General features: G+C 50.9%; 1 protein-coding gene across 1 annotated transcript in view; it reads right to left on the minus strand.

Annotated features, from left to right (window-relative positions):
* LOC138250271 (rho-related BTB domain-containing protein 2-like) overlaps positions 1–15119 on the minus strand; it is a 384850-nt gene that overhangs the window by 139325 nt on the left and 230406 nt on the right. Inside the window, exons 5-6 of the mRNA XM_069205010.1 lie at positions 10237–11318; positions 8263–8381 (exon numbers count right to left, since the gene is read on the minus strand). Of these exons, the coding sequence (XP_069061111.1) occupies positions 8263–8381; positions 10237–11318 (1201 nt within the window). The remainder of the gene's footprint in view (positions 1–8262; positions 8382–10236; positions 11319–15119) is intronic.

The following is a 15119-nucleotide window of genomic DNA, read 5'->3' on the forward strand; positions in this document are numbered from 1 at the left end:
GGGACGACCAAGTTGCGGCCTTGCAGATGTCGACCACAGGAACACCTCTGGATAAGGCCGAAGTGGCCGACTTAGCTCTGGTGGAATGAGCTCTAATGCCCTCAGGAGGATCCTTCTTTGCCAAAGAGTAACATATTTTAATGCAAAGAACAACCCACCTGGATAGTGTTCTCTTGTGGACTGCCTTTCCTCTCCTCTTGCCCACGTATCCAATAAACAGCTGATCCTCCAGCCTGAAATCCTTTGTTCTATCGATAAAGAAGCTCAACGCTCTCTTTGGATCCAGACGGTGCAGTCTTTCTTCCTCTTTGGAAGGATGAGGCGGAGGATAGAACGTGGACAAAGTAATTGCCTGAGCCAAATGGAAGGGTGAAACAACCTTCGGGAGGAAAGCAGCCTTGGTCCTCAACACCACCTTATCCCCATAAAAAGTTGTATAAGGGGGTTTTACTGATAAGGCCTGCAACTCACTCACTCTCCTTGCTGATGTTATAGCTATCAGGAAGACTTTTTTTTAAAAACAAATACCTCAAGGGGCAAGAATGCATAGGTTCAAAAGGGGACCCCATAAGGAAAGTCAGGACTAAGGACAAATCCCATTGCGGCATAACGAATGGCTTTGGAGGATATTGATTTAGAAGACCTTTCAAGAATCTGATAACAATAGGGGATTTAAATAAAGATGGTTGGTCTGGAAGACATATGAAGGCTGACAAGGCCGATAAATAACCTTTAATGGTAGCCACTGCACAACCTTTCTGCGCCAGAGATAGAGCAAAAGACAAAACGTCCGATAGATGAGCTTGTAAAGGATCAATCTGCCTCTCTCCACACCACGCAACAAATTTAGACCACCTAATAGCGTAGATAGATTTAGTGGAGTGTCGCCTGGCCGCTAATATAACATCCACTACCTCAGGCGGGAGAGAGAAGGAACTCAGGTTGCCCCGTTCAATCTCCAGGCATGTAGGTGCAGACTCTGGAGGTTGGGGTGTAGAACCTGCCCCTGCGACTGCGAGAGGAGGTCTGCCCTGAAAGGGAGACGGAGCGGCGGGCACGTTGAGAGTTGGAGAAGGTCGGAGTACCACACCCTCCTTGGCCAATCCGGAGCTATTACGATTACTAGAGCCCGGTCTTGGCGAATCTTCCTCAATACTCGAGGAATCAAGGGTATGGGAGGAAACGCGTAAAGCAACTGGCCGCACCAGGTCATTTGAAACGCGTCCCCCAACGCTTCCTGCATCGGATACTGAAGGCTGCAGAACAACGGACAATGCGCGTTCTCTCGAGTGGCGAACAGATCTACCTGAGGAAACCCCCACTTCTGGAAGATTAAACGGACTTGATCTGGATGGAGACGCCACTCGTGGTCTGCCGAGAAGTGGCGACTGAGACTGTCCGCACGCACGTTCAAGACTCCGGCCAGATGGTTTGCTATCAAGCAAATCCGATGGTCCTTTGCCCAGGACCATAGTCGAAGAGCTTCTCTGCAGAGAAGGTACGACCCCACTCCTCCCTGCTTGTTTATGTACCACATCGTGGTAGTATTGTCCGTTAGGACCTGTACCGACTGACCACGAAGGGAAGGGAGGAAGGCCTTGAGAGCCAGACGTACAGCCCGTAACTCTAACAGATTGATGTGAAAAATCTGTTCCTCTGGAGACCAAAGACCTTTGATCTCCAGATCCCCCAGATGAGCTCCCCACCCTAGAGTGGAAGCATCCGTTATGACTGTGGCCACTGGTGGCGACTGCTGGAACGGTTTTCCTTGTGAAAGATTGTTGCTTGCAATCCACCACTTCAAATCCACAGCAGCATCTCTGGAGATCTTGACAGTACCCTCTAGATCCCCTCTGTGTTGAGACCACTGCCTTCGGAGGCACCACTGAAGAGCCCTCATGTGCCAGCGAGCATGCGTGACCAACAGAATGCAGGAGGCAAAAAGACCGAGCAGACGAAGGACCTTGAGGACTGGAACTACCGCTCCATTTCGAAACATTGGAACCAAATCCTGAATATCTTGAATCCGCTGAGGCGGAGGAAAGGCCCGACCCAATGTCGTATCCAGTACTGCCCCTATGAACAGGAGGCGCTGAGAGGGCTCCAGGTGAGATTTGGGCTCGTTCACCGAAAAGCCCAGGTCGAACAACAACTGGGTTGTTGACTGCAGATGACGCAACACAAGCTCCGGGGACTTGGCTTTGATCAACCAATCGTCCAAGTAAGGGAATACTGCTATCCCCTTCCTTCTGAGCTCTGCCGCAACCACCGACATCACCTTCGTGAAGACTCGAGGTGCTGAAGTAAGACCAAACGGAAGGACCGCAAACTGGTAGTGTTGCGATCCCACTACAAACCGGAGATACTTCCTGTGCGACTTGAGTATCGGGATATGAAAGTAAGCATCCTGCAAGTCGACAGACACCATCCAGTCTTCCATGTTCAACGCCAAAAGCACCTGTGCTAGGGTCAGCATCTTGAACTTTTCCTGCTTGAGGAACCAATTCAAGATCCTCAGGTCCAGAATTGGTCTCAAACGACCATCCTTCTTGGGAATCAGGAAATACCTTGAGTAAACTCCTTGACCCCTTTCCTGCTCCGGGACCAACTCCACGCGCCCTTTAAAAGGAGGACTTCTACCTCCTGTTCTAGCAACAGGAGGTGTTCTTGTGAACAATACGAAGGGCGGGGCGGGATGAGGGGCGGAAACTCCCGAAAGGGAAGGGTGTAGCCTTTTCCCACAACACTGAGAACCCAAGTGTCCGACGTAACAGTCTCCCATTTGGTGAGAAAATGCTGTAATCTTCCCCCTACAGGAGAGGAGTGAGTGGGAAATGGTGGAAGCCTAAGGCTGCTTCCCCTGCTGCACCCCGCCAGAGGATGAGGAAGAGGCAGAGTGCTGCTGAGAGGCTCCCCTGGTGCGGACCCTACCCCTCCCCCTAAAAGATCTATAGGGGTGGGAAGAGGCAGGTTGCTGATATCTTCCCCGAAAGGAAGAGGAGGAAGAGCCACGCCCAAATCCACGAAACCTCCTGAAGAATCTGGAAGAGGCCGTGGAAGAAGGAGCTTGGAGTCCCAACGACTTAGCCGTGGCCCTGCTCTCCTTAAAACGCTCCAAGGCCGAATCAGCCTTAGCCCCAAACAGTTTGTCCCCATCAAACGGGAGATCCAACAATGTGGACTGTACATCTGCCGAAAAGCCCGAGTTACGTAGCCAGGCCTGTCTCCTTTCCACCACAGTTGTGCCCATTGCTCTGGCTACCGAGTCGGTGGTATCCAGTCCCGTCTGGATAATTTGGGTCGCAGCAGCCTGGGCATCAGAGACAAGATCCAAAAGACCCTGGGGAAGCTCTGTAAACGAAGAGGAGATGTCATCCATCAGAGCATGAATATACCTCCCCAGGATACAGGTCGCATTAGTGGCTTTTAACGCCAGACTGCAGGACGAAAAAATCTTCTTCGACTGCGCCTCTAGCTTTTTTGAGTCTCTGTCCCCAGGCACCGTCGGGAAAGAACCAGGCGCTGATTTGGACGAACAGGAGGCCTGCACAACCAAGCTCTCCGGCGTAGGGTGCCTAGATAGGAAACCAGGATCAGTTGGAGCCGTCCGATACCTCCTGGCCACGGCTCTGTGAACTGCTGGGGAAGATGCCGGCTTCTTCCACACCTCTAAAACCGGATCCAGCAGAGCGTCATTAAAAGGTAATAGAGGCTCCGCCGCGGCTGAGGCCGGATGCAACACCTCTGTCAAAAGGTTTTGTTTCGCCTCCACCACCGGCAAAGGCAGGTCCAAAAAACTAGCTGCCTTCCGTACCACTGTATGAAAGGAAGCAGCTTCCTCGGTATATTCCCCCGGGGACGAAAGGTCCCACTCAGGGGAAGTGTCCAGCCCACTGGCCGACTCCAGTCCACGCAGCCCATCACCCGAGTCCTCTAGCTCTCCTTCCTCTAGGGCTCGTTGGTACTCCTGCTCCTCTAGTACCCGGAGAGCACGCCTCCTTGAATGCAGTCGTTGCTCAATCCGCGGAGTCGACAACACCTCCGCCGAAGTCGGAGATCGGCGCCGATCTTCCGAAGCCACCGACGCCGCATCCGGCGCCACAGGTAACTTCGGCGCCGACTGAAGAGCAGATGAAACGGATGGACCCACCGGAGTCACAGGCCGAAATCTCGACGTCGACGGGATGGAAATCCCTGGGGCCAATCCCTCCGAAGCCATCGGAGCGGCCACCGGCGCCGACACTGGCGCCGAGCCCACGTTCCCAAACGGGAGAAAGGGCATAAAGGGTGCCGGCCGAAGAGGCGCAGGATCACCCAAAGAAAAGGCCAAAGGCCCAGCCGGAGCACCCCCTGGAGCCATCTGTTGGAAGATGGCATACATCGCATTCAAGAATGCGGAACTATCGGCTCCAGGGGTGGGAAAAGCCGGATACTGGGGTGCCTGACTCGGAGGCGACCCCGACGCCGGCCTCGGCGTCTGCGCCGGAGAAAACACCTGAGGCTCCAATACCTCAATCACCAACGCCTGTCCAGGCGAAGTTGGAGACGTCGGAGAGAGCAACGGCGTCGAAGGATGCGGCGTCACCGTGGGGCTGACCTCCCATGTCCTCCGGCGCCGATCCGGAGACCTGGAACGAGCCTCCCTTGAATGACGCCGAGATTCTCTACGGCGCCGGGAGTCTCGATGACGCCGATGTCTTGGAGAAGACTTTTCCTTGTGATGCTTCTCCTTTGACTTGGCCATAAACAGCTTCGCCTCGCGTTCTTTAATGGCCTTCGGATTCATGTGCTGACACGAATCACAAGTCGAGACGTCGTGGTCGGAGCTCAAACACCAAAGGCAATCGGAATGAGGATCCGTCACCGACATCTTGCCTCCACACTCACGACAAGGCTTAAATCCAGACTTTCTCTGCGACATTATTTCCACAGAGAAGAAGTACGCAGCAAGATATACACTGTAACCGCAAGAGTAACAGTTGCTCCCTCGAAGATAACCGTTTCGAATGCACGGAAAAAAGGGAACTGACGTCCGCACGTCGTCGAGGACCTCTTATTGCCTGTATGACGTCAGACGGCGTCGCGTGCGAGACAGTGACGTCCTCGTCGACGTGCAGAGACTAGTAAGAAGATTTCCGTTGAATGCTGGCGCCATGGGAGTATTCATGAGGTGAGGAATCCACAGGTAGTTGTATCCATCAGAAGCAGCAACTACAGGCCAGTCCAGCAAAGCAACACAGCAAAGGCGCAGTACTCCTCCTTCAGCTCTTCTCCTGGGCAGAGGTTCCTCTTGACTCCAGAAAGATTCTAAAAGTCTGGGGTTTTGGGGCTTCTTCTTATACCCAGTTCTGCCTTTGAAGTTGGCAAACTTCAAAGCAAAGTCTCAAGTGTTTGCAAGATCCTTCCTTGTCCAGGCCAGGCCCCAGATGCACACCAGGGGGTTGGAAACGGCATTGTGTGAGGGCAGACACAGCCCTTTCAGGTGTGAGTGACCACTCCTCCCCTCCCCTCCAGCACAGATGGCTCATCAGGAAATGCAGGCTACACCCCAGCTCCCTTTGTGTCACTGTCTAGAGAAAGGTGCAAACAGCCCAACTATCAAACTGACCCAGACAGGGAATCCACCAAAAGGCAGAGTCACAGAATGGTTTAGGCAAGAAAATGCCCACGTTCTAAAAGTTGAATTTTTAAACTCACAATCCAAAAACCAACTTCACTAAAAGATGTATTTTTAAATTGTGAGTTCAGAGACCCTAAACTCCACATTTTTATCTGCTCTCAAAGGGAATCTGCACTTTAAGAATATTTAAAAGCAGCCCCCATGTTAACCTATGAGCGAGATAGGCCTTGCAGAGTGAAAACCGAATTTGTCAGTATTTCACTGCTAGGACATATAAAACACAGTAGTACATGTCCTACCGTAAACATACACTGCACCCTGCCCATGGGCCTACGTGTAGTAAAGGGGGTGCCTTACGTGTAGTAAAGGGGAAGGTTTAGGCCTGGAAAGTTGGTACACTTGCCAAGTCGAATTGGCAGTTTAAAACTGCACACACAGACACTGCAGTGGCAGGTCTGAGCCATGTTTACAGGGCTACTCATGTGGGTGGCACAATCAGTACTGCAGGCCCACTAGTAGCATTTGATTTACAGGCCCTGGGCACCTCCAGTGCACTTTACTAGGGACTTACTAGTAAATCAAATATTCCAATCATGGATAAACCAATCCACAGTACAATTTACACAGGGAGCACTTGCACTTTAGCACTGATTAGCAGTAGTAAAGTGCGCAGAGACTATAAACCAGCAAAAACAGACCTAAAAAAAATAGGAGGAAGAAGGCGAAAAGTTTGGGGATAACCCTGCAAAAAGGGCTATTTCCAACATACAGGCTACCAGGGGTGCAGCTTGGTTGGCAAGATTGGGGGGAGGAGGGGTGGGAGCTTCAGATTTCCCAACAATCGGTCTGGCACATACGGGTCTAGTTACCAAATAATCGTAAACACAGGGCAGCAGCCGCAAATGCTGTGCTACGTGAGACGGAGAGTGCAGGAGAGCACAATATTCACAGAGATACGGCACTACCCTCCCGTGTCCATAGTGCCGGCGCACAACCAGGCAGCTGTGCGCCACGCACACACCTTTGCACCATAGTGCAAGGGTGGGTGCGTGAGTCTAGCTTAGGTTTGTACTGCAAGGGTTCCCTTCCACTACAAACTACAATGCTTAGACTGACCTTAACCCCTTTGCAGCCAAGGACTTAACCGTTACGTCCTTGGACTGGCTCATGGAGGGAGCACTAGTGAGCCTTGCACACGCCCCTAGGGCAGGGATGAAGGGGAATCGCTTCCCCTTCCAACCCCACCCCCCCTTGACCCTCCTGTGGCGTCTGACGATGTCAGCGCACAATCGCGCGCTGACCTCATCAGAGGTCGCCCCCACCTTGCTCGAAGCTTCCAGGGCGGGAACGGAATAGAAATGCTTTAGAATTTCTCCTCCGATCACATGGAGGGGGCGAGAGAGGCATCAAAGGAAAGGCCTTTCCTTTGATGTCTCTCTCAGCATTTCTGCAGGCAGCAGAAATGCCCACTAGACACCAGGGATTTTTTTTTTTTTTTTACATTTACAATGGGAGCGACCCCTTAGGCAAGGGTCGCTCCCCTGCGGGTAAAATTATCTTTAGGCAATTTCTGCCCCCACTGAGGGGAGTTCAGCCTATTTTTCCTAGGCTAATTTGCCCAGAGGGAATTGTTTTTGTGCCATTATTTCACGCAAGGGGAGCGACCCCTTAGGCAAGAGACGCTCTCTTGGGGGGGGAGGAAATTTATTTTAGGCCATTTCTACCTCCGTTTAGGGGCAGATCGGCCTATTTCTATTAGACAGAGAAAACGCATTAAAGAGAGAAACAGAACTAATTATGGCCTCTCAGGACAGAGAAAAGGCATGAGAGAGAGAGGAAGATAACTTAAAGGTCCTCTCTGGATAGAGAAAACACATGAGAGAGAGAGAAAGAGAACTAAAAGGTCCCCTCAGAACAGACAAACGGAATGACAGAGAGATAGAGAACTAAAGAGTCCTATCAGGACGGAGAAAAGGCATGAGATGGAGAAAGAGAACTAAAAGGTCCTCTCAGGATAGAGAAAAGGCATGAGATGGAGAAAGAGAACTAAAAGGTCCTCTCAGGATAGAGAAACGGCATGAGACAAAAGGGGAGCTAAAAAGTCTTCTCAGGATAGAGAAAATGCAAGAGAGCGAGAGAAGGTGAGCACAGTAGGCCTAATGATTTAAGACAGAGGTATCTACAGTATGAAGATTAGCAGACATAAGACAGAGCCAAGTCAGAACTAATTGTATTGAGCTAAGCTTGATGACTCACTACAAGGAGAGAACTTGGGTCATGCTTGGCCTGCTGTTCTTCCAGACACTGGCATGTGGGGTGAAGCTGAAACTGCACCCCTGGCAGGGACAGGCAGCAGAGAATAGCTGAGATTGTGTGGGTGAGGCTGGCACACTGGGATGTCTGGGGCCTGGAGATCTCGGCAGACCTACAACTTACGGGCTGAAGGAGGACCTAAAAAGCAAGGTGTAGTTCTACAAGTGCCTGTACGTAGGGCTCTGAATCTTGCAGACCGTGTGGTCCCCGCTGCCAGGACAGGATGTGCCCATCACTAGGGTACGGTCTTCCCGTAAGTTCCCTCAGGGTTTGCTAACTGGTTATGATTCAAACAATTCCAAAACACTCTCTGAGGGGTCTCCACTTACCTCCTCAGTGAAGCTTTCCCTGAAGTAGCCACGGAACAAGGCGACCATCCAGTCACAGCTCGCGATGAGCAGAGGCTTATGGGCTGGTACCAAGCCGTCGTCCACTCGGAACACCACGTCTGACCACAGCATAGAAGGAAACACAAGAGTGCATGACAGCAGGGGAATAGAGAAGGGTGACCAAGAAAATATGTTTTAGCAACATGAAAAAAGGAATCAAAAGGGCCAGAAGTTAGTAAAAAGAACTAGGAGCTAAAAAAGTACTGAGAAACAGGGTGGGAGAATGTTAGAGAACGTGAAATCAATGTAGCACCTCATGTGCGCTCTTTATACATGCAAGTCAAATAAATTCTACGCTGAATTAACAATAGTTCTGAATATCAGTTCCTTATGGGCGGAGATTCTATTGTCATTTCTCTGAAGTGACAGGAGGGATTAGAAGTGAATCCAGGATTCCCTGCTTGTCCGGCCTCGCCACTGTGGCAATGGCGGCATCTACAGTGAACCTGGGTGCAAACTCTGATCCAATGACGAACACTTCCACTCCCCACATTCTGGTCCATCCATAACACCCATAACTCTTTCCATCCATAATACCTCTCAAGCCTGATTCACTGTCTCCCACCTCTGCAGGTCTTCAGCATAGTCCTGAATTGGTCAAAGTTCTACAGAGAGCAGTCTGACCTGGCAGAAATGCTTTATTTCTTTTTTGTCACGAAGATGACCCTCCTGGATTAGGATGAATAATGGAACGGTTGCACGTTGGCCAGTTGCCTGAATGTAACTCAATATACCAGGACCTGGCCTTGCACGGTCTCTCTTGTAACAAGGATCTGCCGTTGTCACATCCTTCGACTGCCTTGTGGTTTCTATACTATGCACATATCTCCATATGTAGTGGTGTGACAAACAACCTGTAGAAGCCACTGAAAGGAAATCTACCCATCTGACACCACATGAATCCCCTCCTGTCACTCTACAATAGTTTGTCCTTAATGCATCTCTATATACAGAATGAGCCGGACAATGCATTGGAGCCTGGGGCATCAAACTTGCTAACTTTTCAACAGGGATCATATGCAGACTTTCTCCACTGGGGCTGAGTGAGACTGCTATGAAGCTACATTTGTTTTCTTCAACACTTCATACTCAGCAAGGTTTGAGAATGTGTCAAAGGACAAATCTTAATGTGCTTTAATGAAGCCATTAGTAAATGACAACTCAGATATCACCCTAGGGCACTCTGTGGCTATGTGAATCTTCTGTCCCTAGGGTGGTGGCCAATACTGGTTGTCACTGGGGTGGTGGCAAAGACCGATTGCTGGTAGCCAAGACTGGTTGTCACTGGGGTGGTGGCCAAGATTGGTTGTCGCTGGGGTGGTGGCCAAGAATGGTTGTCACTGGGGTGGTGGGCAAGACCGATTGCTGGTGGCCAAGACTAGTTGTCGCTGGGGTGGTTGACAAGACTGGTTGGCACTGGGGTGGTGGCCCAAGATTGGTTGTCGCTGGGGTGGTGGCCAAGAATGGTTGTCACTGGGTTGGTGGGCAAGACCGATTGCTGGTGGCCAAGACTATTTGTTGCTGGGGTGGTGGACAAGACTGGTTGTCACTGGGCTGGTGGTCAAGACTGGTTGCTGGTGGCCAAGACTGGTTGTCACTGGGGTGGTGGCCAAGACTGATTGTCAGTGTGGTGGTGGCCAAGACTGGTTGTCACTGGGGTGGTGGCCAAGACTGGTTGCTGGTGGCCAAGACTGTGTCACTAGGGTAGCGGCCAAGACTAGTTGTCACTGGACTGGTGCCCAAGACTACTTGCTGAAGCCATTCCCCTTACTAAACCCAGCTCTGCACCCTCTATTGGGTGCTCTGGTTACACCAGGGAAAGCATCTTGAAACACATTCAGCCATGGTCCATATCCATGCAACGCTACAGCCCGGATCCCACAAACACATGACCAACCTCTGTTCTCACATTACCTGAAAAGACCCCTTTGCTGAGGCACTCTTTGATGCGGTTGGCTCGCCGCACGTGGAAGGCTTTGGTGATCTCCTGGTTCATGAAGCTCTCCTTGTTCAGCACGTTCTCCACCATCATTCTGAGATCGAAGACTTCCAGGACCTCTGCGATAGTTGCAATCTGCATCAGGTCTGCCCTTCCCTGGTCCAGACGACCAGTGTACAAGTACTCCAGAACAGCCCGGAACGGGCTCGCCTGGATGGTGCAGTCCATGTAAACAACGGTCATTAGTTTCTCCCGCTGGGTAACCGGGTCCTCCACCAACTGCAACTGCATGCTGACAAACCCCCGTCCCCAGCTGGACAATTTCCTGCCCAGCACCCCTGGCTCCACGTCCCAGCCTAGGGGGTTTTTCCTCCATCGGAACTGGTGCCCCCCCTGTCTCAAGGCATCGTCGCTTCTGGAAGTCCTTAGGGAGGCCTGTGGTACCTCCTGCAGACTGTGGTCCCCCAAGAAATCCTTGTCAATGTCTAAGCTTTTAGTCCTGACGGCAGGCTCCTTGGCCCCTCTCCGTTCCCTGATAGGGCCCTGGCTCCCCTGATGTGCTCCCTTGTCACTGGAGCTTGAGCTGGAACCTGAGGATCCGTCCTCCGTGGCCTGCTCGTTCGTGGTCCCACAGATGCTCAGGTCCAGGGTGAAAAGATCATAGAACTTTGAGCAGGACGTGGCCAGGTAAACTTTATGAGCGAATACTCTCTGCCCGCTTTGAAGGAGAAACATAACATCGGAGCAGAGTGGGGTGCAGAACAGCATGGCCGGACCCCTTCCATCGCTCGGCGGAGGGTCTGGGACATGGATGATCGGAGGGGGAGGTTTCGGAGGCAGGAACGGAGCCTGCAGCAGAGGGCGCTGCACCTTCTTCAGGTGGGACTTCCAGAACTGCAGGTGGCGCCTGGCGATCAGTGCAGCTCGAATCGCATTGTCAAAAACATCCTTGATGCCAAACTGGGCGACCACGCTGGTCTCGTAGTAAGGAATCCCCAGCTCCTTCGCCACTTCGTGGCCGGTCTCAGGAGGAAGGATGTCAGTGGGCTTGATGAGTCTGGGAGGAGATGAAAGCAAAGCACACGATTAGTCAAGAGAGGACACGCAGCACAGCTGTCTATCTGGACTTCTATTTAACGATCATTACTTCTAGAATGAGGGCAACTGAGCACAATAAGGCAGAGCAGTGTTTTTGACTCAAAACTTTGTTGCTCTCTTACCCAACCGCTACTTTTGTTTGGACTCTGTTAATACCATCCTGTCTCAAAAATCAAGGCCAAACAGGGAGGAATTTGTAGCTGCAAGAAGATCTGCTCGAATGGATGTACACTATGAGTAGGGCTCCCAGTTTTCCGTTTTTTTGATTTTTTGCAGATAAATAGACAGAAAACAATGTGATTCCTGTCTGTATTTATTATTAAAAGCAGAAAAATACTGAAAATTAATGAGTGACTTTCCATGGAGTCTGTTGTGAATTCCAAGACAACAGATGAGCAGAGAGACAGCATGGGGAGTTAAAAAAAAAGGTTAAGATATTTTTAAATACAGGCATATATTATAATATATTTGTATATATTTGTAGTAAGTTGCTAATTTTTACTCGTGGGTGTAGAGTTTTGCTAAATTTGGCTGCTGAATTTGCTAAAACATAACAGGCATCAAAGTATGAGTGCATGTTTATCAGCTAAATAAATGTGAAAATGTACCATCTGTGACTTCACTTATTCGCAAACCACAGAATAAATATGGATAAATACACACAGAATGTAAAAAAAGAAAAATACCATAAAACAGGGGGCCCTAGCAGGGGCGGCTGCTGCCGAAGCAAGGTGGGAGCACAAAACAAAAACCCAAGAAAAATAGAAATTAAAAAAACAAACGTACCTGTCGTACCCTGCTCTTCTGGGGCCACTCACTGCAGGCACAGGCTCCAAGCCCGCCCTCCAGCCAATCCTAATGCTGCTAGCAGCATGAGAGCAGCGTTAGGATTGGCCTGAGCGCTGGCTCCGAGCCCCCAGGCAGACTGGGAGCCTGGGCCTGCTGTCTCCAGCCCGGCAACGCAGCTCGGATTGGAGAGAGCTCAGTGCGCATGTGGGTTAGGCCGTCCTCAGACCACCAGCCAAACACACCTGTGCCCTGAGGGGAGTAAACACTACTCTCCCTCCCAGCCTGTCATCCCCCATGGCTCGCCCCTTGAAAAATAAAACTATAATAAACATGGTTTATTATCGTTTTATTTGTCAAGTTTTGCAGCTGCTGCTGCTGGCGGGGGACGACGCTCCTCCGCTGAGCCCTAGTTATGATGCTGTGCCCGGAGATCTTTTCATATTTTTACAATACAATTCACTCCTCAGCAGGACTTCGCAAAAAGTCCCCGTTAGTTCTAACCAGTAGCTTGCAGTCATGGACCTCTGCTATGCTGAACCATAGATTCATGCTTTAAAAAACAGGAAAAAGAAATCCTGCCTTAAGGTGCCTGTTTCATTAAATGTACACTTCGACAGATGGGGGAAGAGAAAGATTTTAGAAATATTAGTTTTTAGTTACCCTGAGAAAAATAAATCTAATGTGGTTCTTTCATGTGACACGTGTGGAAGTTATGTGTACAGATGTGTGGATCTATAGGTCATAACATGTGTATACATGTTACATAATGTTATGTGTATTTGTGAAGCGCACTATCACACAAGCGTATCCTGGCGCTGAGTGGGTGTGTGCATCTTGCCAATCTACGATAGGTTGGTTCATTGAAACGCCAGGTCTTCCGCTTCTTGCAGAATTCATGAACAGAGGAGGGGGCTCTGATGTGGAGAGAGAGGCCGCCCCACGCTTTAGGAGCGAAGTACGAGTTCGCCTGTCCTTCTGATCTGGTTTTGTGTATGCGTGCTATGTGTGCGAGTAGGAGCCCTGCGGAGGCGTCTGAGTGGGTGTGTACGTCTAGCCCAACCTATGGTAGGATGGTTAATTGAAAAGCCAGGTATTCAGCTTATTGCAGAATTCATGAACGGAGGAAGGGGCTCTGATGTGGAGAGAGAGGCCGCCCCACGCTTTAGGAGTGATGTACGAGAACACCTGTCCTCCTGATCTGGTTTTGTTATGCATGCTAAGTGTGCGAGTAGGAGCCCTACAGAGGTGTCTCAGTGGGTGTGTGCACCTAGCAGTGCGTAGGGTAGGTTGGTTCATTGAAACACCAGGTGTTCCGCTTCTTGCAGAATTCATGAACGGAGGAAGGGGCTCTGATGTGGAGAGGGAGGCCGCCCCACGCTTGGTCCTCCTGATCTGGTTTTGTGTATTCGTGCTATGTGTGCGAGTAGGAGCCCTGCGGAGGCGTCTGAGTGGGTGTGTACGTCTAGCCCAACCTATGGTAGGATGGTTAATTGAAAAGCCAGGTATTCAGCTTCTTGCAGAATTCATGAACAGGAGAAGGGGCTCTGATGTGGAGAGGGAGGCCGCCCCATGCTTGGTCCTCCTGATCTGGTTTTGTTATGCATGCTAAGTGGGCGAGTAGGAGCCCTGCGGAGGCGTCTGAGTGGGTGTGTGCGCCTAGCAGTGCGTAGGGTAGGTTGGTTCATTGAAACACCAGGTGTTCCGCTTCTTGCAGAATTCATGAACGGAGGAAGGGGCTCTGATGTGGAGAGGGAGCCGCCCCACGCTTGGTCCTCCTGATCTTGTTTTGTGTATGCATGCGAGTAGGAGCCCTGCAGAGGTGTCGGAGTGGTTGGGGGAAGGAGATGCAGCTGTTCAGGTATGTGGGGCCCAAGTTATTAAGGGCCTTGATTGTGTGTGTGAGGAGTTTGAAACAAGTGGGTTTCTGTGTTGGGAGCCACTGGAGCTCCCGGAGGTGTAGTGTGAGGGGAGTTCTGCGTGGGAGGTCGAGGATGAGTCTGACTACTGCATTTGTGGGGTGATTACCATTCCATGTTCATTAAAACTGAAATAAAACAGAAACCAAATAAATGCAAGCGGACAGGATTAGAGCATAAATCTCATCATCTGCTTTGTTGCACCTAGGCCTGATCATGCCCCGTCACGAGGTCTTAACTCCTGGGGAAGAGCACTTTAGAAACGCGGAGGCTCAGTAGTTTCTCATTCACTGATGAGGGCATGTGGCACACAGTCCAGCGATGAAGGTGATGAAGGTGATTCCTTCACTCAAAGGAGTCCTGGTGGTGTGTAGGTACCACGCCCCCATCCAGTCATCACTACGTAGCGCAGTCCAGCTGTGACAGAGGAGTCACTGATGGACCGTAGATGGAGGTTTATTAGGGATCCTCTTCGGTTCTCTGCAGCTTCTGGACACATCAGTAAGATTATTACTCATTTGTCTTGATGATGGGGTCTATCTCTGTGGATCATCTTGGCTGCCTGTGATCAGACTTCCAAGACTCAAGGTTCATCCTTGTGGGTCCTCCTGGCTGCCAGTGACCCACCTTCATGGACCCAAGGTTCAGCTTCGCTGGGTCCTCTTGGCTGCTTGTGAACAGACTTCCAAGACTCAAGGTTCATCCTTGTGGGTCCTCCTGGCTGCCAGTGACCCACCTTCATGGACCCAAGGTTCATCCTCACTGGGTCCTCCTGGCTGCCTGTGATCAGACTTCCAAGACTCAAGGTTCATCCTTGTGGGTCCTCCTGGCTGCCAGTGACCCACCTTCATGGACCCAAGGTTCATCCTCACTGGGTCCTCCTGGGTGCTTGTGATCAGACTTCCAAGACTCAAGGTTCATCCTTGTGGGTCCTCCTGGCTGCCAGTGACCCACCTTCATGGACCCAAGGTTCAGCTTCGGTAGGGCCCCTTGGCTGCCTGTGATCAGCCTTCCAAGACTCAAGGTTTACCCTTGCTGGGTCCTCCTGGCTGCCA

The sequence above is a fragment of the Pleurodeles waltl genome, chromosome 1_1, assembly GCF_031143425.1.
Source record: "Pleurodeles waltl isolate 20211129_DDA chromosome 1_1, aPleWal1.hap1.20221129, whole genome shotgun sequence".
Lineage (NCBI taxonomy): Eukaryota > Metazoa > Chordata > Amphibia > Caudata > Salamandridae > Pleurodeles > Pleurodeles waltl.